We start from the raw sequence: 25,079 nt of genomic DNA on the forward strand, positions 1-25,079 counted from the left end.
GTACGGGGGAATAAAGGGGATTTAAGTGACTTTGACATGATTGTTGGTGCCAGATGGGCTTGTCTGTGTTTTTCAAAAGCTGTTGACAATCCTCTCTAGGCTTTACAGAGAATGGGCAGACTGCTTCAAGCTGATTAGAAGGCAAATACTCAAGCATTCGTTACAAGCAAGTCATGCAGAGGAGCATCTCTGGATGGATAACACATCAAACTTTAGCAGATGGGCTACCAGAAGACTAACCCCAAGAAAAGGAAACCGAGGCAACAACGTGCACAGGCTTTTAAACACCACAGCCTGAGTAACATGAGTATTGTTGTTGACCGTGTCCATCAGTATGACCACAGTGTACCCACATTCACATCAACTGACAAATCTGCAACAACTGTGCGATGATGTCATGTCAAGATGGACCAAAACCTCTGAGGAATGTTTCCAGCACCTTGTTTTATCTTTGCCATGATGAACTAAGAGAGTTTGGGAGGCAAGTGAAGTCAATCCCAGGACTAGAAAGGTTAAGACCAAAGTCAGTTTAATCCATTCGCTCTTTGGTGATTGAGGACCAAAAAATAAATAAATAAATAAATAAATAAAAAATCATAATGAGGCTTGATGTTGGTGTTTGAATAAATTTAATGCCACCAGAAAGAGCAGTGTGCTACATGTCTTAGGAGATGTTTCAATAAGCCAAAGTAAAAAGTTGCATGACACCTATTTACATGGAGGCCAGGGATAGAGTTCAAAACCTACATAATAGTGTAATATTTACAGTTTCAATTCTACACAGTATATTCTAAAATTTGTTTTTTTAATAATCAGCATTATGCTTAGTCTGGCATTCGATCAATCAATGACCTTTGAAAAGAAAAACAATGACATAGGAGAAAAAAAAAAAAAAAAAAAAAAAAAAGAAGCACAACGGTCTATAGAGGCATGTGGTCGTCTTTGGATAGTACAAAGCATTCAAAAGCATAAAAAGTTCCATTTATAGAGTGTTTATAAGTTTGTTCATGTTTTTAAGGAGAAATATTTCCAGAATTCAAAAAGTAACACAAATACAGCAATTACAACTTAAATATTGCTCTTGTTCTGAAAAAATGATAATTCCACCAGAATAATTCCTAATATGATTTGATAGAATTAAAAAACAAAAAAAACAAAACAAACAAAAGACCCAACTTGGTATCCAAAAGATGCATAGTTTCCCTTCAATTTCCTCACAATTACCCATTCTTGTATGTTAAAAGCAAGATGAAAATTTTGAGGGCAATTTAAGGCTTTCTGCGTCTGGAAGAAAGAAAACAAAGACAACCAAGAACAGAGTTTAGTTTGAACTGAAAACCAAAATCTAAAGTACATAAAACAAACACATGCTTTGTGCTTACTTTTGATACCCATGGGATGAATTTGTGCTAGCCGCTGGAGCCTAGGGAGGGAAAGTTTGAACAGGGATTAGAAAGCATAGGTAAAGTTTTGCTCGTGGTTGTATTTACGCTTTTTAAGAGCTTACCCTGTTTTCTATGTCCTCCCCTTCAGCTGGTCCTTCTGCAGATCCTGATCGCCTTTTGCGACTGAAACAAAGAGCGTTGTTTTTAAGTCAGTTCTCTTATAAAGTAAGGATTCAAACCTTTCCCAGTCTCTATTTGGGAACATTTAATAACTTGTATTTGATTAGCATTAATAAGTGCTATGTTTTGGTATTATAGTCATATTTCTCTGTGCACACAGAAATGTATCACATTTCTGTACATAATACTGTACCTTGGTGCTAACGGGCACACTTGTTTGAGCGTCTCAATGTCTGTAAATTGCACAGCTTGTCCGCCACTTCTGGTCTTAAACACATCACCCTGGTGAGGTTTAAGCAACAAGAACAAAAAAAAAAAAAAAGAAGAAAAAAAAAAGGAAAGAGGAGGAAGAAAGTGTTATCAGAATTAAATCTGTAAGTAAATAGGAAGGAGCGTCCCACTAAAACACTGTAATCAAGTGAAATTCATGCAACATCTAAAATGATCAAAATCAAACACCAAAAATTAGTCACATTTTTTGATTTTACCTTAATCAGTTTGGTTTCGATCTCCCCGTCAGAGGCAAGCTCTTGATGTCTAAGCACATACTTGTGGCATTTAGACAGAGCCTTCTCACTTGGGGTGGACACCTTGATTGCATTGGGTATGATTGGCTGCATGACAGTGTCTAACTCCAAATTAGAAGGTGGTTTGTGGTCTACCCATTTCTCCCCACCGGCAGAGTGTGAACGCCTGTGTTTTGGATGAACTGGAAGAGCCTTCTGGTGATCCCAATGTGAGAAAGACAAACCAGGAAGTTATTCACATGTGACTCCAATCAAACTATGTCGAGGTTAGTAGGGAAGGTGAAACGCTAGAAGGTGTTAGCTTGTTAGGAAAATAAATGTATTACTGGAAGTCACAGGAAGTTGATGCATTATAGACTTTATTTCTGGAAATTTCTAATCAAAGTTTAATAGTTTATTTAAAAGTTTAACTGTCTTCCAGCAATACACATTGTCAAAGGGTGTTTTCACACCTGCAGTGTTTTGTCAGTTTATATTGAACTCTGGTTCGTTTCCCCCTTGGTGCGGTTCACTTGTGCAGGTGTGGTTCACTTGTGCAGGTGTGAACACAGTAATCACACTCAGGTGCAGACCAATGCAGATGAACTAAGGGGTTTCTTCATGGTTTGAATGTGACCCGACCTCAATCCAAACAAACTAGCAGGTGCATCTTACATGTTTGAGCTACTTACAAGGAAAAAAAAGCCATGTGTGTTTTGTATTCTGGAATGTGGCAGGGTACTAAATGGCCTGGTAAATGGCCTGTATTTATATAGCGCTTTACTAGTCCCTAAGGACCCCAAAGCGCTTTACATATCCAGTCATCCACCCATTCACACACTGGTGATGGCAAGCTACATTGTAGCCACAGCCACCCTGGGGCGCACTGACAGAGGCGAGGCTGCCGGACACTGGCGCCACCGGGCCCTCTGACCACCACCAGTAGGTAACAGGTGAAGTGTCTTGCCCAAGGACACAACGACCGAGACTGTCCAAGCTGGGGCTCGAACTGGCAACCTTCCGATTACAAGGCGAACTCCCAACTCTTGAGCCACGATCGCCCATAGAGATGTGTAAAGATCTGTACGGGTCAGCAACTAGCTGTGAAATGAATGCAAATTCTGTGTTCTCCAAGAGTTCAAAACCCAGCAACTTCCTGCATCTACTTTTGTTGCTCCCGCCCCAGACACATCTGGCCAATTAGCAGACTGAACGTTCTCGCGTGGTCTGTAGTGATGCATTTTGGTTTGCTTGAAGTCCACTTGTGAACCAAATCAAAAGGGGAAAGCTTAAAGTTACAAAGTCATTAACTGATTCAGACCAGAGTAAACAAACTATAGGTGTGAAAATTCCCTTCGATTAAGTGATAGCACTCTAAAGAATTAAGAAATTAATGACAATGCATGCAAAGAAGCACAAAGGTAGCATATCTTGTAATGCAGACACCCATTACAAAAGCCAATCTTTTCCCCCACCCACGTTGGCCGACTTATTATCATCCAGTTTTATTGAGCAAATTTCAGCATTAATTTGAAAATTAGCAACACTGGTGCTGCTATAAGGCTCAGGACCGAGAACTCCGGAGGACCGTTGTCAACGGCCTAGACCCTAGACTATTAATACTCAGTGTTTTTTGGGGGGTTTTTTGAACAAAGATGTTTCTGTTCATTTCAATACCATGTTTATGCCATTTTGCTACTGGAGTACAAGAAAAAAAAAAAAAAAAAAAAAGCATTTCTAGAGAGCAGTTTGCATCCAGAAAAAGAAAGATCTACAAACATGATGTAAATACTCATGAGCCTTAAGATGCAAGCCAAGAAGATTTCCAAGCATGACAGATCAGTCTGCCTAAGAGCGAGGACAGGAGACACACCAGTCTACACTGATGCTGCTACTCAATGTATTTCTAAACAAGGCGACAGCTGTTGGAATCACAGATGCAGTTCTACACCAAGGCGAAGCTTAAACTACAGGCTCACAGAGATGAACATCTAGGTTCTAGCACACACTGACCCTTGTGCCTGCCTCTAGGTCTAGTCCATAGACAAGAGTGGTGGCAGGGACCTCAGTGCCTGGGGCCCTGCGCTGGCCTCTCCTGTGACCAACACTGCTGGTGCTGTGGCATGTGGCCGGAGTCCGGCTCCTGCATTGGGGAGTCCCGGTGAACCTATTCTGGCTGCCTGAATCTACAGGGAACCTCTGCTCCCACCTAGAGATGCTGGAGGCTACTGAAGAATAGTCAGAGGAGGATGGTGTGGAGGTGGGGTCCTGAAACACCCTAACTCTGGCTTTATTTTGGTGGGAAGGAGTTTGGCTGAAATCCTGAAAGGGATGAGGTATTGTGGATGTTAGGTGCTCCAGATTAACACAAATTCACAACAGAGCAACAGAAAGTAGAAAACAAAGTGATGTAACTAGTAAGCGTATACATGTCAGGATTCCTGCTCATGATTTTCACAATGATTAGAAACATGCTGATTCAATCGGGTTGACAGAATGATTAGGTGCACATTGGCGAAACATGCAGCATCAGCAAATAACTCACAGGAAGTGGTGATGGAGAGGGAGACCTCTTCTGTTGGATGTTTCGATCTCTCTCCCTTGAGGGCCTCTCGGGCTTCTCTGGACGCTCAGTGGGAGCGCTGCCACCGCTGCTGCTCTCCGTCACTATGGCCTTCAGCTGCTTCAGCTTCTCATCCTTTACCCACAGCTTGTTCTGCATCTCCAGCTGCTTTGCGTTCACCCGTCTCTCCTAATCAGAAACCATGGACAAGAAAATATTTAAAGTCTTATTTGATCGTGTCATATCTAACAATTGGAATTACAAACTTACATGAACGATCTGAGGGACATTACAAAGTGGAGTTTAGTATAATTACATTGCACTGTTCATGTTTTGGTAGATTATGTGGGTTAATCTCCGTGTGTACCCATACAAATGTTTCCAAACAGTAGGGCTCTCAATGCATATTTGAAATGCAATTGTAAAATATAACTTATAATTGTGCAAATTAACGTTTGATTGCAGAAAAATAATTTACAATACCTGATATCCTAATGGCTCAAAACAGTGAACAACTCCACTTACACACTCCTTCTCCCACTTGAGTCTGGTGTCCGTCACCGCGCCCTGCATGCGCTGCTCCATGCGCTTCCTCTCTGACAGCTCGCTCTGTAGTCTGTGCTCCCGGGTCTCCAGCTCCTGCTGAAGTGCACGTTTGTCCTGCTCGTACATGTCCGTCGTCTTCTGCAGGATATCGATCTGAAGACGAGCAGCGTACACAAACAGTTAAATGCAGGCCATTATTTAAAAGAAAATTAACTGAATGCACATTTCCAAGAACATGTGTTTTGTGTCAGTTGTAGAAAGAAGACAGCACCTTATACTCCAACGTTTTGGACTTTTTCTCCAGTCGTTCTATCTCCGTCTTCTGACTGAGAATGACTTTGTCTTTTTCATTCAGTTTGCTCTGTTGATCGTGAAGGAAGTAATCCTTTGCACTGAGCTGGCTGTCAAACTGCTGCAGCATGGATTTCACTGTATTAGCTGTAGGAAGAAGCACACGGATATTAACAGATGTAGATTTATATTTATTTTTAAATAGAAATGTTACTTGTTTGTGAAAACAAAAACACAATCCATATTACAGAAAAAAGATTTAGATACTGAAAACACTCAGACTGATGCATCACTGCTGTACCGAATAAATCTGCTCTAACAGCCTAATCCTGGAATTCCAAACTTTGCGTGATGGAGACAAATGGCCTGTACCAGTTTTATTGAATTGTTCTGTCATCATCTGTCGGATTTGATGCCTCCTTTCCAGGACCTCAATCATGCGGGGCAGCGTCTGGTCATCAGCTGGGTCGACCAGCTCGCAAGTAGGTAAATCTGGAAGGCTTTCTATAAGCTGAGTCATCAGAACTCTGTCATCTACTATGAGAATCAGATATGGTAAAGATTGTTTAAACTGAGTAACATACAAAAAATAAAACATCTCCGATTGCTTTAAGTTTAAATGTATGAATGCAGCATAATAACAGCACAATGAGCAAGCAGCAGAGACTTGAAGGTGATCTACCAGCATTGCTGGGCCCTCCTCGTTCTTCCAGACGACGTGAGAGCTCGTCTCTGAAAGCCTGGTTTCTGTGCCTGCGTCCAGGAGCAAGGCCACATATTGGACGGTCAACCGGCCGTGCCACTTCTACCTCTTGGGTCATTTCTGCAAAGCGCATCACCAACTGCAACACACAATATGGAGGACTCTTTAGAAATAGTCTACTTGGCAGGGACAGCTCAGTAGGTGGAGTGGTGGCCCCATGATCGGAAGGTCGGGGGTTCGAATCCACTGAACGGCTACCCTGAGGTACCCCTGAGCAAGGTACCGTCCCTACACACTGCTCCCCGGGTGCCCAATGGCTGCCCACTGCTTTACTGAGTGAATGGTTTAAATGCAGAGAGGAATTTCCCCACGGGGATCAATAAAGTACACACATTATTTCATAAAGCATCCAGCAAGGCTGCAAAAGAAAAGTTTGCTCATGCAGGCCATTCTACCACACGAAAAGAAAATGTCTTACCACAGTTTCTTCATAGTCATCAGCATTTGGGTTGACACAAACAATCATCCTGACTTTTCCCTCCCCATCAAAGTAGTTTTTAAATAGATGGGTAACTTTGGAGTCTCTGTATGGCACCATCTGAAAGAAAACAACAGCTCTGAAACTGCAATGAATGAAAAACAAAAAACAAAAAAAAACAAACAACAACAAATGTTAAAAACAGAGATCAAGGAGGTGGGAAAATGATAAAACACGAACCTTATTAGTTCCACACATCTGATTTTCACGCAGGACTTCAATACATGTGCGCAGCGTCATCAGGGACTGGTTAATATTTCCTGCAAATGAGACATCACTAAAAATGCTTGGTCTCCTAAGAAAAGTGATTTCTACATAAAGAAACTTTCAGAATGTGGTTAACATTAGAAAAGCTGAAAACAACAACAACAACAACAACAACAAAAAAAAAAACAAAAACACAAACAACAGACAAACCCGCTTCACGGAGACGGCTTCCCTCTGCTCTGGTCCTGTTAGTGCGCTCACTGCCGGCCAGGTCAACCAGACACAGCTGGCTCACATTCACCTGGTTTTTGTCCTGTTGTTCAGTGACATTGTGTCAGCATCACCAAGCATTATAAAAAACAAAAACATCGGTCTTTCTTTGAATAAAAAGGTATAATTGAAGATACCGATATCACTGACATATGTAAACATGTTTAAATAAGGGCTGCGCGTCACCTGTAGTATGTGGTCCCCATCAGCATCTAGCGGTGCCTGGGCCAGTTTTATTGTGAAGACACTGTGGGAGCGGCTGGATTCACGGTTGAGCTGAGTGTTGGCTATCCTCCTTTTCTTTTGACCTGGACAGAGAGGAGATCATTAACACAATCTGTGAGCTCAAAAACCAGCAGTAACAACTTTAATTTACTACAATTTCCATTTATTTGCGTTAATTTGATTTATCACTTATTATAAATGCTGCCATATCCTCCTGACTACCAGGGGAAAAAAAAAGTTGTCCAATCAAATTTTTTTTTTTTTTTTTTAAATCCCCCAATGTTTGTAAGGTAATCAGAAAGACAGAAATAATTTTTTTGGGGAAAAAAAGGTTTTTCTTTTTTAGATATCACATGTCCACTGCAGAGGACATAGGAAGGCCAAGCATGTAAAACTGAACTTTTATGGCAAACATTTGCTTCAACTCTTCACCAAGGAGCAGTTTGAAGTCAGGGAATTTTAGTGGTTTCTTCACCCAAACCTGCAAGTCACTGCTATACTGAAGCCATGAGTTGGTGATTGCCAGATCAAGAAAGTACAGAACTGCAAGTTCAGGAGGACTTCGTCTGAGTACCGTCTCTGATGCTCCCCTTTCTTTCTGCTTGAAGGGCTTATTCCCTATGATCTTCTTCGTCAGACAACTCAAGATCTGAGTTTCCCTCAACAAACTGCAATAAATTTATTTCTGCTTCTAAAAAGGACTCATTTTCTGGTCATTTAAAAAAAAAAAAAAAAAAAAAAAAAAAAAAAAAAAAAACAGAACAAAATGGAAGAAATGACTACAAATGTCCACTACGGAGGACATTTTTTAAACACTTCAATACTATACTAAAAAGGTTAGAATTAAGCATACTATGTTTTAATGTGTTATTAAGAGCCTCATCTAAAATATGCTAACATTTATAGCCAAAAATTGCTCAATGAAAAGTTTTATGCACTTACTTTTGTTCTCCCCATAAAATGTGCTTGCAGCGATGGCCGCCATGTTCCTTGATTAAAAAACTAAAGTTCCCAAAGGTCCACCCCTTTACATTTGGTATCATTGGAAAACCCTAAATGCCCTCTGTAGATTCCAAAAGGAGGTAATTCTGTAGTATGCAGTGGATGGGAGATATTCAGGTTTAGAAAGGTCCTCTACAGAGGACAAATTTGCATTGCTGGTAGTCAGGAGGATGTCTGCAGGAAGCTCAAAATTGTTCTGCTGTACATCAGCAATCCCAGCATGGCACAAACATTGTAAAATCTAAGTCACTGCTCTCCATTTACATGCAATATAGAAACTCTTTTAAAGCTTATATTTTACAAAAAAAAAATAATTCAGATTTCAATTTATCTGATGAGTTTTCCACTTTGCCTCATTCCATTCTTTTAATTAGCTTTGGCCCGCCCAAAAAAAGATGACAGCATTTCTGGATTATGTTCAAATATGGCTGCTTCTTTGCATGATAGGGCTTTAAACTGGATCTGTAGATGGCAGTGAAAAGTTGTTCTGAGCCTCTGCAGGGATTTTAACCACATAATAATGCCCATTTTAAATCCAGTGCCTTGTAGCGGCCCAGAAGTCATGGTCATCCAATACTGATTTTCGGCCCTATACCCTGCGCACAGAGATTCTGAATCTTTTGATGATATCAGGTACTGATGATAATGATATTCAGCCCATCTTTACTTTTGCAGCCAAATATCATAATTAGTTGCAAAGTCTTCCTCCAGCTGGTTGTTTCTAGTACCACTTACTTTATTGTTTTTTACATTTTACTCAGCATCTGTACTCTTTTCAAACTCATAAGAACTGTTTGATTTAAATATTTTACTGATTTCCATCATAAGAAAAAACAAACAGACACAATACCGTTTAAAATGTTTCAACACATTCAAGTTCTGACTTCTACTCACCCTTCCAGAAGACTTCAAAAGCTTCCTCTGTTGATTTTACCTCCACCTCTGTGCAGCCAGCCACATACATGTTATGATTCTGATCTTCTCGTAGAATCTTAGATTGAGGTGGTCTACAACAAATTCAAAATATTTCTAAGCAAACACCAGTGAGGTAACGCAATTACATGTTGGTATAGTAAGCAAAGCAGCAAAAGCCAGATGCCAAATAATTGTTAGCGCCATTATTTAAATTTAAATTTAAAAAAAAAAAAAAAAAAAAAGCAATCTAGGAAGACATACACATTCATTTAGGGGTACAGACACATGCACACAGCATTTGCACAAAAGCAGCTTGAAATGTTTAAAGACACTGTTTCCTCTACGTTGACAGAGAGCCAATTAACTACAACGGCGGGAGAAAAAAAACAAAGACAAACAAAAAAACAAAACAGTAAGCTACACCTATGCTACAAACAGACGACTGGATTAATGGGAAGGGAATGCACTGATTACTTAAACAACTTATCAGCTACAGCCAAGTTATGCCTATGAAAAACAGTACTGTGTAATGCAATTTTACTGGCCACATACACATACTCATTGCTCCGCACAGGCGTGCTTCCACCGAGCCACCTAACAAAAAACAGGGTTTTTACAAGTACAATTTGTCAGTAAAGACCTACGAAGCACAAAAAAATAAAAATAAAAAAAATAAAAAAAACATGGTATCATTTTATACTTTCTCAGTTTCAACACTGCTATCTTCATGTGCACCACAAGTATGGGTGCTGTCGGGTAGCTTTGTACACAGAGCTTTTTAACAAGACGTTATGTTTCAAAAGCATATGTTGATTTCTAATCTCTTACTTTGGTCTGATCGGGTCATACGGAGCATCTTCAAGGAGATCGTAGATGTAGTTGTTGTAGATCTCAATGTAGGAAACAAACACACCGTAACAACCATCTTCATCCACATTCTCCGATTTACAGGCCTCATCTGGGCTGATCATATCTGCAAATTCAGGGTCAGGCTTCTGCCTAAAAAAAAAAAAAAAAAGAAAGAAGAGAAAGTAAAATGTAACCTAACAATGAAATGCAAACTTTAAACTCAAATGTCAACAGTGCTCGTGACCACCATGAAAGTATAAAGTGAAGAGTGGACTAAAATGACTCCTTAGCTACCTAGAAGATGGCGTTTTGGGCACTGCCTGCTGACTGTCTCGCTTCTGCCTCTCGAGGAGAGCATCAACTTGACTCTGGATCTCCATGCCATTTTTATCATCTGGTTTGAACACCTGAAGAGGTTTAAAACAAATATTCGGTAATTTCAGTAAATGCCTCACTCTGCAAAAAAACAAAACAAAAACAAAACTGTTCAGTCTTACAAATCTTTTAGCCTGAAAGGGTCCAATGCTGTTGAAGATCATGTCTAGAGAACGGGGGAGAAGACCACCTTCTCCAGGTGAGCCAGTCATAGTGAAGGTCTTACCACTTCCAGTAACACCATACGTAAACAACAGACCTGTGGTGAAGGTAGGTAGGATATTGCAACATCACAGTAAAGCAACTCTCACAGAGACTCACACAGAGAACCAGCACGGCAAACTAGCAGTAATCTTTTGGCAAGTCTTCAAAGTACACATTACACATGTCAAGTGACTTACCATTTTTACAGTGAATTAGATCCTCTACCAGTGGCTTGGCAACATCCTCAAACAACTCCAACTGAGTGGTGTTAATACCGAATACTTTCTTAAAGGAGTACTGTGTCTGAAGGGTAAACAAACAAGAACATACATCAATGGTATTAAGAAGAATAGAGACAATAATAGCAGTTACTATAATTTATGAAATCGCTGTCGAAAAAATTCTTTGGTAGCCGCTTTCAGGTATTTGCTGGGTTCAGTATTGTTTTGTGATTTTCAGCACAGTTTAACAGCGATAAACTGAGCTCATGAAAAGGGGGGGGGGGATACTAATCAAGTATGAGTGGCCAGCTTGTTTTACATTTTTATAAAACACACTTACCTCCTTGTATTCCCCATTTCGGTTAGCTTTAAGACCATCAGGAGCATGCAGCTGAATGGTGGTGCTGCTGATCATCTCAACACAGCATTCCTCATCCTCTGATCCAAGGGGCCGTATACGGCAGTACACCTACAATAAATGTTGTTTTTATAAAAGCTCTTTGTTTGGCGCCCACGCATGACCAATTTGTCTGGAGACCCTACTAGAAACAAAACATAACCCCTGTGATCACTGGAACACACAAAGCCCTCCACCATGATGGAGGGTAATTCACGGACATATATGGATTTGAAGTCTGTCTGTGAGCTTAAAACGGACAAAATTATTCAACAGGACTGTAACTAACAATTCTTTAGACTAGAAGATTTTAAGTCAATCAGTCACATGATTAACTGTTTAGTTTCTGAAACCCCAGAACACTGGGAAAATGTGTCAAACTTTTCTAACTCAAGTCCAAGTAACAATCCAGTTTGCCATTTTGCTCAGTTAACAGTACAAATCCAAATATTCAGTTTACTAACAAATACGATAAGCAAGACAACAAATCTCAACAGTTAACTGGCATGGTCATAACAAAGGGCTCAAAAAGGTTGAAATAAGTCACCTTTTTCTCATTTTTGTTTGAAAAACAGCAATTATCTGTCACAAGCACTGGCAGCTGTAAAGAACTACATCGATCACCTTGTCTTGTCTGTGTTTACACGAAGCACTAAACTACAAAAAAAGAGGATTTGACAGTAATGGCTTCTCCATTAATTATACTTTAGTTTCATGAATAATGAGTAAATAAGTTCACTTACTCCCACAGGATCTCTCTCTGTGTTGGACGCCTTCTTTGGCCCAGGCCTCCGAGGAGTCTTCCCTTTGCTGGAAGTGTCAGTACAACACCATCAACACCAAACACATTATTTAGTTACGGAATAACCGACCTATCTTAACGTGTGTGTGTCTTGTGCGGTATTATGTAGAAACAGACGTGTGCTTAAAGTGCCAAACTACACAGTTAGACAGGGGTAGGTAGGCGGAAGGTTAAAAAAAAACTGTCAGTGAGGGTCTGACGTGTATGATGAATGGAGTCTTCTTATGAATTACGCTAACTAGCTAGCCAAGTTAGCTTCTAACTCGCTAACCACGGTAACGTAATTTTATTTCTTACTCGATATTATATTTTGAACGTTAAGCAAACCGAAGTCACGCTACCCTTTAGGTTTAAAAAAAGTGTAGCAAACACTGTCAGAAACAGCCGAGGAGTTGAATCTGAGCTTGGAAGCCAGTTGAGCAGTTACCAGACGGTTTTAATTACGCGGCGATAATCTCAAAGCTCCCTTTTCAGAGAACAACCGTAAACTAACGTCCTTTTAATACGTCTCTCATTTATAATGTGCTACCTGTTCACTGTTAGACGTGTAAACGATGATAATACTGACCCCGGTCTTTGCATTGTTTGTTTTGTGAACACCCTCTCCGCTGTTCTCACGAGCGCCTCTTCTCGATTTGAAAATTTCCCTCTTGTAAACGTTCTTCCGAAAATCTGAACTTCCAGCCAATCTCAATACTCTGCAGCGGAAGTCCCGCCTCCATCCTCTCCCCCTCCTAACTCCGTTACTAGCTCTGGATCAAACAGGCAGGTCCGAAAATCTGGTAAGCTGTATTTTCACAAGTTTAGCATGACTTTCCTCTTCATTCCTATTTTTTAGAGCAATGTCGTAACATTTAACTTCTGTTTTATTTCTGAACTTTGAAACTAGTAATTAACCTTAATTAAATTACACCTGAGACGTTAAAGAAGGGGGACTTGGGTGACAATATATTAGAGTGACTATTTGGGGAAATAACTCGTTTTTCTAATTAATCTGCAATTAATTAGTTCGACAGTTTATTTTTTCCAACACTTCAGTGAGTCGTCTAAGCATCAGACACCTGCCTGATCTCCTGTATTCTGTTACATTTTATACCCAATGCCCCCCTATTTTAGTGCAATCTGTTTATTTGGTTGAAGAATTACACAAACGGTAGATAAAGGTTGCATTTATATTGTAGTAGGCCTCACTGGGTCTCTTTATTATGGAAAAATGTTGACACGATGCAAACTCCTTTCGGGTACTGGCATTATAAGGGTGACCAGATGTTACAATTTTGTGGGACAGCACAGCATTTTGGTCCCCTCATTCCACCACCCTCTGAGTCAAAGTCTCTTATTTTGATTGGCTGTAGTATACAAAAATTAGCAGTACATGGCAGACACTTTTCTAAAATTTGGCCTTTAACGGCTGTGAAGAAAGCAGAAAGGCTTTCTTCATGGGTCATTTGCAGGATAACATGTCATTTTCTGACCAAAATAAATATGAATATCATGGAAGTTACCACATGTGAAATGCAACAAGACTGGAAAAGTGCTTATAAGTGTGTGAAGTCAGTGAAAGTCAGTTTCCAGTGCTTTTCCCAAGTTATCATTGTTTTCAGTTTCACACAGGAGAGGATCATGATATGGAGTGACCAAATAGTACAGGTGGGAATTACCACGATACACTCCATGATACAGTGTGTGGTGGGGCGTGGCCTCTGGTGCCGTGCAGAGGAGGCGGACGCACCTGCACGGCATCCGCAATTACGCCCCGCCGAATTAAACATTGTACTGGGTCCTGTGGTTGGCGTTGTTGTTGTGGTGGTGTTGAGCGGGCAGCGGGAGAGCTGCAGCTCTACGTGTATTGTGAACAGCAACCATCCAGTATTAATAAAGAATGGTTAAAATGCCACTGGGTCTGCCATGGTTGTTTACACAGTGTTATTGCAAACATTCCCAGTTAAACATTGGCAGTATACATTTATTCAATAAGAAAGTTAATGGATAAATAATTTTTACATTGTATAAAGTTATAAAATGAGCTTGTCACTGAAACCTGCCAAATGTTGCCATAAGAGGGAGTCAGTCTACTATAAGTCTGTTTGAATGGGTCCTTGGAAATCACCTATCTGTTATTGGGCACAAAGACAGAAATCCACGTTTAGCTCTCACATATGGAAAAGAAATAGAAAAAACTTATAAAAGACTTGCATCAGATGTGGCCTACTTCATATAGTGAATCATATAAGGCTTATATGATTTACTCAGGAAAGTGGCCACTTTCATATATTATTTTACTAAGTATCCAAAACATACAAGTTTCATTTATATAATTTTTCTAGGGATCTTATATCTGTTTTCACTCTCGTATGCTTTTCATACAAGTTTCACACAAGACAGATACAAACTTTATAAGATTTATATATCTCTTTTCCATATGGGTTATGCTCAGTAACAGTCCTGTTCTGTCGGTATATAACCAGAAAACAACCAACTGACAGGCAGTTGAGTCGAGTCCCCTCGAGTTGTGCAGACTGATCAGAATCAGAGAAACTTTGTTAATCCCAGAAAAGAATGCTACTGTGAATTGTCACAGCAGCATGCATACAACAAATCACATAAAATGAATTTTCTCTTTATAGAGATATAAATATAACTATATACATGAATATAAAAGGACACTATTAACTAATATTTCTGTGATATTAAAGATATTAGTGTACAGGTGTGCAAGTATACATTGTGGAGTACAAAGTGACAGAGTGCAGTGAGCAATGTTTAGTCTGGTTCAGTATGTGTGGGTCTGACCCAAGTGGATGAACTAAAGAGAGTGATAGCAGCAGGAAGGAACAAACTCCTGCGTTGTTCCCTCAGACAGCAAGGTTGAAGGAATCTGTTGCTGAAACTGCTCTTCATATTGTCCAGTGTGTTATGAAGAAGGTGGGAGTCATTTTCCATGATTGCCAGCAGTCTTGGCGACATGTTGGCATGTCTGCATTTCGAAATTAGACAGCAGTGGTTGGCAACCCTTTGAAAATCTCTCTGAGAGTGATTCCAGCCAGTCCAACTCAGGCTACAAGTGTTTGCAGAAAAGTTGCCTCTTATCAGACGACCTGTGCAATTACCTTGGGATCAAAAGTGGTTGTGACTTTAAAACATCCACAATCTGGGTAACCATTTAGTCACCACAAGTTGCAATCAGTGTTAGCAGGCCATTTTTTGTAGATGCAAGCAGGTTGCTGTCCTGCTTTTGCTCACATGACTCTGCCCATATGAATACTATGTATTCGAATACTATATTTGGCCCTCACATTTGACCTGCATAGCTTACATCTGTTTATTCTTTTAGGTTGGACACTCCAGGCCTCACATGTCTCACACTCATACTCATATATTTCTCTCAGACAAACAAACTGTTTGTCCCACATTTAGTTTATTGGGATCTGGTCACCCTGTTATAGGATGTAAATACTTGTAGGATAAACACTAATGTGCCAGCATTATGCAACAGGATGCTCCTAATTAAAATAAAAGGGACACAGACAATCGTAGTTTACAGTTTATATGAAAAACTCATAATAAATAACTTTGTTCTTAAATACTCTGTTTTGTAATCCAGGAAAATGTAACACCAGAAACATCAGACATTCTGAGGGAAATAAATGACTCAGAGGACATCAGCTCTGTGCTCAGTGACCACACTGTCAGTCTATTAAGCTGAAGTTTAAACTAAAAAACAACAACATCTGATCTCCCTGAACAAAACTGCTTCATTTGTTTGATGTGCATTATTTGACTGATGTCACATTTAACTTAACGGCAGTCATGAGAAACATGAAAAGGCACATTGTCAGTTCAGCATCAAAACCTGCAATTGAAAGGGAAAAAACAGTATTTTACATAGTTTTTGTTCCCTGCAGTCTCTTCATACACCACAAGTGTGGAAATCGGAGAAGCAAAAAGATAAACACACATGCGCTGCCTCGTAATGTAGCTAACCTGCTACATTTGTAGCTTCATGTAGAAACAGGTTTCCTCAGAAACATTTAAAAGTCGTTACATATTATGAAACTTAACAAACACGTTAATTTTCATGCTATGTTTGTGTACCTTGCACCTATATTTTCAGCCTATCAGCACAGCAGCAGGCATCTCATTGATAATTAAAGGCCAAATGCAACCGTGATTCATTTAAACATCATGTCAGTTCCTCATCTGGTGCACCCTTCACTATGTTATACCATTTATATTACCCATAATGCAATTTCTTTAGTCTTGGGACCATATAAAGTGTATGATTTGGATGAGTTAAAGCCCTTTAAACCATGACCAATGAAGCTGGAGGTTCAGCTGTGGGGGCAGAGTTTGTCTTTCTTTGGTCCTCTACTGTACTTCTTGTCTTTGCAGACTGGGCCCAAGAGGAGAGGTAGGCTGTAGAGGAAGATGACAACCAAATTCAACACCACACAAAGCAGCGCCGGACCCACTGAGTTGGCAAATGTGATGGGGATTGAGTTTTCCACGAGCCAGGAACGGCGTATCGTCATGTCCTGCTCCATGGCCTGCATCTGGAAGTGGGTGCCGAGGATGGCGCACACATGGAAAAGCTGATGGCTGTGACCTGCAGAGGGAGCAGTTGATATGTGTTTGTTAGAGGAAAGAGGTAGACTGCAAACGTTCAGCACTGAGCAAATGATTCACATTGGAAGCACAACATTAACACAGGATATGTGAAAAAACAGAGGTGATTATGCATTATTGTTGTAGCACAGCAGAGAGAATACTTTTTAATATCCACTTAATAAAGTGCAGTGCTGGAAAATGATTTAAGTCAAACTAGTCAAACATTTGTTCAATGCTGGTTTGGTTTATAATTGATGGATGTTTTTCCGTTGGAACTCTTTATGATCTTTTTGTCACTGATTAATTACCCCTTAGTGTTGGTGAATGCTTATTAACCTCACCTTAGGATCAGAAATTAGCATTAAAATTCACTTTATTTGAAGTACAAAAACCATAAAGACGTGAAAATCACAGACTTATTGCAAAAAAATAGCCAAAACAAATGACTTATAATAAATAGTACATTGACCATTCAAAAAAGCTAAAAAAAATTTCATGCTGAAGGAAAAGACAAGAAATGCAGCACAATACAGCGATGCAGAGAGCATTTTTAACGTAATCTTTGCCAACAAAGAGACAGTAGTTAAAGTTCTTTCATGGATCTCTGCTTTCAGTAGCTTGTAAATGTCTCCTTTGTCTGTCTTCCTTTCAGTGCTGAGCAGGTTGTGTACAGTGGTTTACTTTGGGGGTTTTTGTGAAACTCTATGTACAGCTAAGAGGAACCGGCGATAACGCTCTATCAGTAAACAGGCCGAAAAAGCTAAACATGCTAATAATTATAAAGAGTGCTCGTCAGATCTGGTTTACCTATGAAGTCGAAGCTTCCGGGTGCCAGGCGCTCGGGTAAATGGGTGGCAAACAGAAAAGCAGTGAGAAAAGCCAGGGTGATGTGGTAGTAGTGGAGGATGTTGGTAGCGTTATCTGTACAGCCCTCCCCTTTACACAGGAACACCTGCGAACACGACAGCACAATCGCTTTTAACTTCAATGGTTAAATAGCCGATGACTGTTTTTTACTTTAACACCCCAAAATTTCTTAATGAGGGTCAAACTCTCTGCATCTGCCAGTGGAGCTGCTTTCATGTCATAAACGCAGATTGAGAAAAAAACAAGAGTATTTTTTCACATTTATGATATTTATGATATTGTTTTCATCATAAATGTTAAACGCATGTATCTAAACAGGGAGCTAATTGGTTGTAAAGTATTCAGGTGGGTTCCAAACATGAGCAATTGGCTTCTGCTTTGTAAGTCTTTCAAAGAAAATACTCGGCTCCTCTTGATATACACTGAAGGGGTTACGTCATTTTATAGAAGGTTACCGCCTTCAATAAAAGGAGTTTATTGTTTTATGATATAATAAAATATTTTCTTCAGGGGTTAGTGATTTTTATCTGTTTATTATGCCCTTTTCTGTAGTAGCTGTGAATTTTACCCTGTAACATACATAATTTTAGATTATTATACCAAGGATGCAGCAATATATTGAATATGTATTGGAATATTAGCCCCGTACTATATAGCTTCTGTGTAGCCATCTACTGATGCTATTTGCCAACGTTTTTCTGTTGTTTCGCGTCAGTGTTTGCTGGCTAAACTTTCAAAGGCAGTGTGATGATAAAATTAACTTCTGCATAACTTGTGTAAGGGAAATAATTGTTATTTTTGTTTATTTAAAGCAGCAACAGCTTTAAAGTTAAATCTGAGGTAGCGTTGATGGCTAAGTTATACAAATGGAAGTGGAACATTGAGCACCAGGGTCAAAAACCCTTAAAAAATGCTGTGTTTTTTGGTGTAGCAAAGAAGTTTGAAGATGATACTCACACAGAAAATTACAAACATACACATGCTTTCAGTCTGTTACCTATTGTATGGTTACCTCTCTAGAACTAACCGCATATTTTGCTTTATAGTGTTTCAGGTGTGTCTTGTGAGGCAAGTGGATGTTTAAAGTGCCTTACCCGGTAGAACAGAGGAATGTTGTCAAACAGGTAAGGGTAGGCAAAGGCTACGACTCTAAGACATTTGCTAAACTTTGGACTCTGGTACTCAGGGAATCTGGAGGGGAAAAAAAAGAAAGAAAGGCATTTTCAGTGGAGGAAGCTCTACAGAAACAGAATCATCATCGATAATGAAAACATTATGTAAGAACTGATTATTAACCTGCTACATTTTTTAAACAGAACATAAATTAAAATGGAATTACAGCTGAAAACAGCTTGAATGAGCCAGAAATGATAATAAAACAAATCTTTCTTTAAACAACTCAAAATATAAATACACGCAAATATATTTAAATTTACGAAGCATGTGGACCATGCTTCGTAAATTGCAGTGCACGCTCCTTTCCTATTGTTGCGTGAAGCCAGGATTGACTTTGAGTCAGTGAGTCAGGCTGTTACAGAACACGTTTAGCTGCCCTGTGTGTCAGCTCCTCCAACCTGCTCCAATTGAAACTGTGCTTGGAGTCAGTCACCGTTCAGGGCTGGTCCGTATAGTTGTGTAAAGCGCTTTGGGGCCCTTAGGGACTAGAAAAGCGCTATACAAATACAGGCCATTTACCACGCCATTTACAGATACATAACAACAGTTGTATTAAGAAGCAAGTTGCTCAATTGCACCTTCGAAATTCCATTCACCTACTGTGGTGTGTCCGAAGACTTGTCAATACTTTAAATAGATGACTCGCATGTTTTACGTAGGCACCTTGCATTTAAATAATGACAATGTAATGAAAAATACAGTTCAGAGGACGATAAACGAGACGGAGGAGCAGATTGTTAGCAAATACGTTTTGTTTACCTCTTAATGATGTCGTGATTATACTGTAGAAATGGTAAGCCAAGCCTTAGCGGTGGGAGAGATAAGTGAAAGAACAATCATTAGCTAGACCAAGCCAACATTTTCCAGTACATAAAGGTAATAAATATGATTATTGCTGTAAATGGAAAACGTGGAAAAGTGAATACTGTGTTTTGCCTCTTATGATCAAAGCAAGCTTTACATTTTCCAAGAGTTCTGATTTGCAGTCGCTGAGAATGATCTAGATTTTGATGTAAGCCACGCCCACCATTGTGCTCTACCAGACACGGTGCTCAGGCTGTTTGACAAGATTTACGTGACTCATGTACTCAAGTACAACCTCGAGATACAAAGACGACAAATATTTGTTAGTTGTCACATTACAATGTTGTCCTGGACCAGGTTCTCCCAACTGCTATAAACATATTTTCCTTCTTATTAGTTCAGCTGGAGTTGAAACACTGACTGCGTAACTGTATGCTTCCTAGAAAGTGTTACTGTGCTAATGACGACACGATAACATGCATGTTCGCCTATACAGCGTTACGTATAGCATGGGAAAAGGAAAAAGCATTTAGTGTGTTATTATGAGAAGATGCAAATGTTAGATCTTAACTGAATTTCTCAGAGGACTCCTCTAAAGCTTTCCATTTCAAAGTTTCACCCACAGCTGGAGCTTTAAATGGGCAAAAACGTTTAGATCAAACACACAGTCACACAGGCTAAAAAGGACCTGCAGCATGTTTGTGCTCAGTTCTGCACCATGCACCCGCAAAAAAAAGCTTTACTGTTGTTAGTTTTATTGTATCTGCACTCTTATGCGATGGAGAGGTTCTATCCTGTTTTTCCCCCCTTCATTTTCATACACAGTGAGGCACTTATATTTTATTCATCTTGCATAAGATGAGCTTTTAGATTTTAGATTGGCTTGAATCAGTTAAAAATTGATTTTGAGCTGGGGACGTAATGTTTTTTTCAGTTGGAAAATTTTGTTAAAAGCACAAAGTGAAGCCATCTGCTGTTAAGAAGGCTCGCATGTTAAATTGCATAGTACAGACACCTCGTCTTGCATAATAAAAGCATAAATCTAGGATAGAAACAGCATCAGCAGTAGGGATGTAAAAGTCATTTTTTCAGCTTACCTGGAGTAGCATGCTAGGATGGTGCAGATGACGGTGTTGAACACAGTGATGGTGATGTAGGACTGGTGGAAGGAGCTGTTCACCCACTTGTCGGGGAAAATGTAAGCTGAATAGACGATCGCTGAGCCTGCAGCCGAGCACACCATAAGCATGAAAATCTAGTCTTCCAGCACTCCATAATTCCATTAAAATCTGACCTAGAAAACTACCATAAGTTTAGACTGCGCCTGAACTTTAGAAAAGGGAATCCACATTGGTTTCACTGAACATGTAGTGGACCCACTACTGTGCAGTGGACGTCCCTGCCCCTTTCGAGTAGAAGTACAAATTCACCCATCGTGTATCTTCCTCGAACAGCTTTTGTTTTTCACTTACCCAGGCTGTAGAAACTGATAGAGCCATAGTCAAAAAAGAAGCAGATGTGGCGTGCCCGCACTGACATGGTGCTGAAGGTGTGAGCGCAGCTCGACGCCAGTGGATAAATGCAGCAGGTGAACAGGAAGATCACCATGGGCCAGGTGAAGGAGTCCTGCCACGCTTTCTGCATCAGCACCACCGTTACTAGTTTCCATAGGAAGTACCTGCCGGGAGAAAAACTGGGTTGAAGAAATCAGAATGGATGTAACACATGCTTATGACAGATGCGTCTAGTTATAAGGAGTATTTAGTAGTTTTAATTCGTTTAGTTTTGGAGTGTGATTATTTGATGGTGTACTCAGAACAAAAAGGGCTGTGTGCACAGACAGACTGCAGGAAGAAGAAACGGAGAAACACGATGCACGTGCTTTCATACGGGAAGGTCTAATGAATAGTTTGATGGTATGATATAAATCGAATGCTATGGCTTTTATAGTCACCAAATCAATGCTGCTGAACAAACATGGCAGATTTTCCAGCCGTGGCAAACAGAGCTCTGAGTCTGTTTAGGGTGACACTTTAGGTGGGGTTTTCCTTTCATTCGTCAGACATGGAAAAGGTTAATTATTAACTAAAGAGCACTGTAGCTAACTGATAATTATAAGGTTAAAAAAGAATCTGGCAGTCAAAGCTGAAAGACGCACATCGATGACTAAACCCAACTTCTATCATTGCTCTGTTTTGTTAGTAAGCTGCTCAGCGCTGAATTCACTGTGGTCATACCATTTGCGGTCACGTATAAATATGAAATAATATACTCTATATGTCAGCTGTGAGCACAGTAAACACACGTTGGCTCCCATGTTTCACACGGCTTTCTGTACAACCACTGAATGTCATTTTTCACATTTCTGTTTGCTGAAGGATTAAAGAACCACAAAGCAAAGTCTCAAGGACTACGAGGTGACATCCCAGCTGTTTCCCCTTCAAGTCTGTACACTGCGCTATGCTGTCTAGCTCCATATTTTATACACAGACCTGAGAGTCAAACTTTTCCTCAAGGCAAGAAAACTAATAAGTTTTTAAGTGTCCAGAAGTATTAACTGGAGCCGGAACGTCCAGCTGGCTCCGTGCTTTGAAGCGACACAGCAACATTAAGGAGGCCAGAAAACCTACATATAATAGCAGAAAGTTGTATGTAGCACCTATCAGTGTAGAAAATAGTACTTTATTACTCAGAAAATGATGTATTTGGCAGTTACCTCTGCAGCTGACTTGACTTTCCAAACACTTTTATCCTATCATGAGGATATTGTATTGCCTTGTGTATTGCAGTCACTGCCTCGACTTCTCAGAGCGCCTCACTAACAAATCAACATTACTCGTGCTTTTCCCATCACCGAGCAGTTAACTAATTGTGGCAGTTTATGCAAAAGTCTTCAGCACAGATCTGCTCATTACTACCTAGGTCTACATAGAGCCCCTGGACACCAACACCCATGTGTCCTTTGCTTATCTGAACACAAAGACACTCACAACCACCCATGCAATCGAAGGAAGGAAGTGCAGAGCGACTACTGGGAAAAGAAGCCTCTGAAGTACCTTTAAATCCTTACACAACAAGAACAGCATCGAGACGTTAGCTACAGAGCTGCCACAAGTCATGGACAGAGTCACGTTTGTCAAACAGACAGAGAGGAATCGCAAGTTTAGGAGGCCGAGGAGCCAAAACTACTTTAGAAAAGAGTCCTCGGTATTTTTCTTTGTCCACCTTTACTTCTGTTTGTTAGTCATGCAAACTCTTACCTTGGGTTTATCGTTGTGCTAACTGACAGGCTTTAAACTGGACAGGCTTAAATTACTGCACACAGTCGTCAGACTGGATTCCTTATCGCAGTTTTCAGATTTTAGTAATTCCCTCACGTAACGCACTGCCTAATCAGTGTAGCTCATGCTGAAACCACATCTACACTTGAGTCTTGAGTATAAAAAAGGACATTAAGTCTCCATCATAACTATGCTCAAATAGAAAAATGAAAGGTTTTCTGTAAATGCCAGGATGAATGATGATGAGCTAACTAGATTTAATGAGTTACTGATCAACTTTACAAATTTGAAAACTTCTTTGTCTGTTGTCTGGAAAGCTTTGTAATCCTCCTTCGTCCCAAATAGTCACAAATTTTGGTCAACAGGACAGTGCTCATAATGAATTGTGTAAACACAAACAGGCTCATATTAAGATTGGGCATCGTCATACGCAAAATGACAGTGACAGGGAGGCACGGTGATAGGGGACCCGCATCGTTGCTGAAATCACAACAAACATCTGTGTATATTCAGTCCTCGTGTTACGTAAGTCAGTGCAAACAGATGCTGCTGAAGCTGCAGGTCCCGTGAGCCTTTTGATCTCCATTCTGTGAAAACTGGCCACGCTACTTTTAAACTTTTTTTTTTTAGTATTAGTACTGTAACGTGCCACTGATCCTCTGCCATCTGTTGAACTCCATCAAGACGTGCACATAACATGAATTCTAAGCGCACTGTACTGATAGAGGTGATAAGACTTAAGTCCGACTGCAGAAAATGCCACGAAGGTATAAGGTAAGCAAATATTCAAAGAAAATTCTAGAAAACTCAGAGTCCTACGAGCTTTACAAGATGTGCAAGATTCCTTCTTTCATGAATCCGACCAGGCTGGTCAGGAGGGAGTGTAAAATCACGTACACTCTTCTCTGCTTTAAAAAGCTGCTTCTCTGCTGCCCCTTTATTCACAGCCGGGTCAGCACAGCCGGGAGCGCTGCTTTTCTGCTCAGCTTTGCTTCTGTATTAATATTTTTATTTAGTAAACGGAGAAAATAGTAGAAAGACTTCAGTAACTATGATGTAAGACTGTACTTGATCGCTCAGCTGTCACCTCATGTACAAACCAGGCCACCTGCCAGCTGAATCTAAATTCTGTCAGGTGTGTCGCATGTTGTCAATCTTTCCAAGCGCACAGCAGGGGGGTGAAAACAACTTTGCAGTGAAAGAAAAACAAGAGAAAAAAAATTGTCAGCTGTACCAGGTGGGCAGAAAATGGGTCCAGATATTGAGCGTCTCATTGGTCATCTGGAAGAGGCTCAGGATGCAGTCGGTGGCTGAGCTCCGGGGGTGCCGGTACCCAGTAATAATGCCGTCCTCATGGAAAACCTCAATGAAGAAACACTTGCAGTTAGTGCTCTGCCCAAATGTGAGAAGACCAATTTTGTTTTCACCTCTTCTGAGAGTTTAACAAAGAATGCATGACTAGGACTTCTCAAATATAAAAGCGGTTTGTTTCTTTTTCAACATTTTGCATGTTTGAGATTTGTCTTTGAAATTTTTTCTTTTTTCAAATTTCTAGCACTTATAAAAAGCGAAAAATTGTAAAGATTGAGTGAAGGTAAACTTACTTTGGGCACTTGATTGATGGTGAAGACTCGTGGCAATTTGATGAGGCTGAGCATGACTATGGCAAGGTGCTGCTGTCTGAGAGGCGAGCTTAACTGAAGCTATAAGCCGGGTGTGTCTCCGTCTTTTATAAGGTTTGCGTTGTCATGCTGTTCTCAAGGTTCCTCCCCTATCGTGTCCTCCCTCTTCAAACCCAACGAGAATTTCCAGTGTACCTGTGCCACTCCTACTCCTGCTGTCTCTCTGGAGGCAGAGGGTATGCACACACAGGTGTATGCTCACATAAACAGACACATACACACACCTGCTGCTTGGCCACAAAAAAAAAGTTTGACAAGACTGGACCAAAATTACTCATGTCACAGCGACATTAGCGTTATGAAACAAAGCTATTGTTATTTTGTAATTGCGTAACACTCCTGTGGCAAAGACAGTCTGCCCAGTAAGGCAGGTTTTGCAACGGAGGACAATATTTTTAGACAGAAGTTCAGAGTTTCAGGCCAGATAAGGCTGACATCATGAATGTAGGGTGTAAATCGGCCTGGCAGAAAAGTCAACAGAG

General features: G+C 40.2%; 2 protein-coding genes and 1 long non-coding RNA gene across 8 annotated transcripts; 1 reads left to right on the forward strand and 2 right to left on the reverse strand.

The window, feature by feature from the left end:
• Positions 1–612: 612 nt before the first annotated feature.
• On the reverse strand, positions 613–12,806 carry LOC146719017 (kinesin-like protein KIF23). Of its 5 annotated transcripts, none has more exons than XM_085458854.1 (23): positions 12,748–12,806; positions 12,121–12,187; positions 11,321–11,449; positions 10,957–11,062; positions 10,678–10,814; positions 10,475–10,587; positions 10,160–10,330; positions 9,311–9,423; positions 7,376–7,497; positions 7,130–7,232; positions 6,893–6,972; positions 6,653–6,772; positions 6,154–6,313; positions 5,844–6,005; positions 5,452–5,618; positions 5,160–5,333; positions 4,617–4,823; positions 4,085–4,393; positions 2,054–2,287; positions 1,759–1,847; positions 1,508–1,568; positions 1,383–1,423; positions 613–1,284 (listed from the first exon to the last, which is right to left on the reverse strand). In XM_085458854.1, the coding sequence occupies exons 1-23, from the start codon at positions 12,759–12,761 to the stop codon at positions 1,269–1,271; spliced, it is 2,895 nt and encodes a 964-aa protein (XP_085314980.1). In that variant the 5' UTR covers positions 12,762–12,806; the 3' UTR covers positions 613–1,268. The 5 variants fall into 5 exon arrangements, with proteins under 5 accessions (XP_085314980.1, XP_085314990.1, XP_085314973.1 ...); XM_085458864.1 differs by having other exon boundaries at positions 2,054–2,284; positions 5,844–6,008; XM_085458847.1 differs by having other exon boundaries at positions 5,844–6,008.
• LOC146719018 (uncharacterized) lies at positions 12,245–17,217 on the forward strand. Its single transcript, XR_014920843.1, has 3 exons — positions 12,245–12,454; positions 12,864–12,961; positions 16,572–17,217. It is a non-coding gene; the product is annotated as an uncharacterized LOC146719018 (long non-coding RNA).
• On the reverse strand, positions 15,711–25,079 carry LOC146719019 (membrane progestin receptor gamma-B-like). Of its 2 annotated transcripts, XM_085458891.1 has the most exons (8): positions 24,520–25,079; positions 24,150–24,277; positions 21,107–21,312; positions 20,732–20,858; positions 19,590–19,634; positions 18,749–18,845; positions 17,595–17,739; positions 15,711–16,785 (listed from the first exon to the last, which is right to left on the reverse strand). In XM_085458891.1, exons 1-8 carry the CDS (start codon positions 24,571–24,573, stop codon positions 16,511–16,513), a joined length of 1,077 nt encoding a protein of 358 aa, XP_085315017.1. In that variant the 5' UTR covers positions 24,574–25,079; the 3' UTR covers positions 15,711–16,510. The 2 variants fall into 2 exon arrangements, with proteins under 2 accessions (XP_085315017.1, XP_085315026.1); XM_085458900.1 differs by lacking the exon at positions 19,590–19,634 and having other exon boundaries at positions 24,520–25,078.

The sequence above is a fragment of the Copadichromis virginalis genome, linkage group LG1 (genome assembly GCF_057382275.1).
Source record: "Copadichromis virginalis isolate Kocher_CV1m ecotype Utaka linkage group LG1, C_Virginalis_male_GT1.1, whole genome shotgun sequence".
NCBI classification, from domain to species: Eukaryota; Metazoa; Chordata; class Actinopteri; order Cichliformes; family Cichlidae; genus Copadichromis; species Copadichromis virginalis.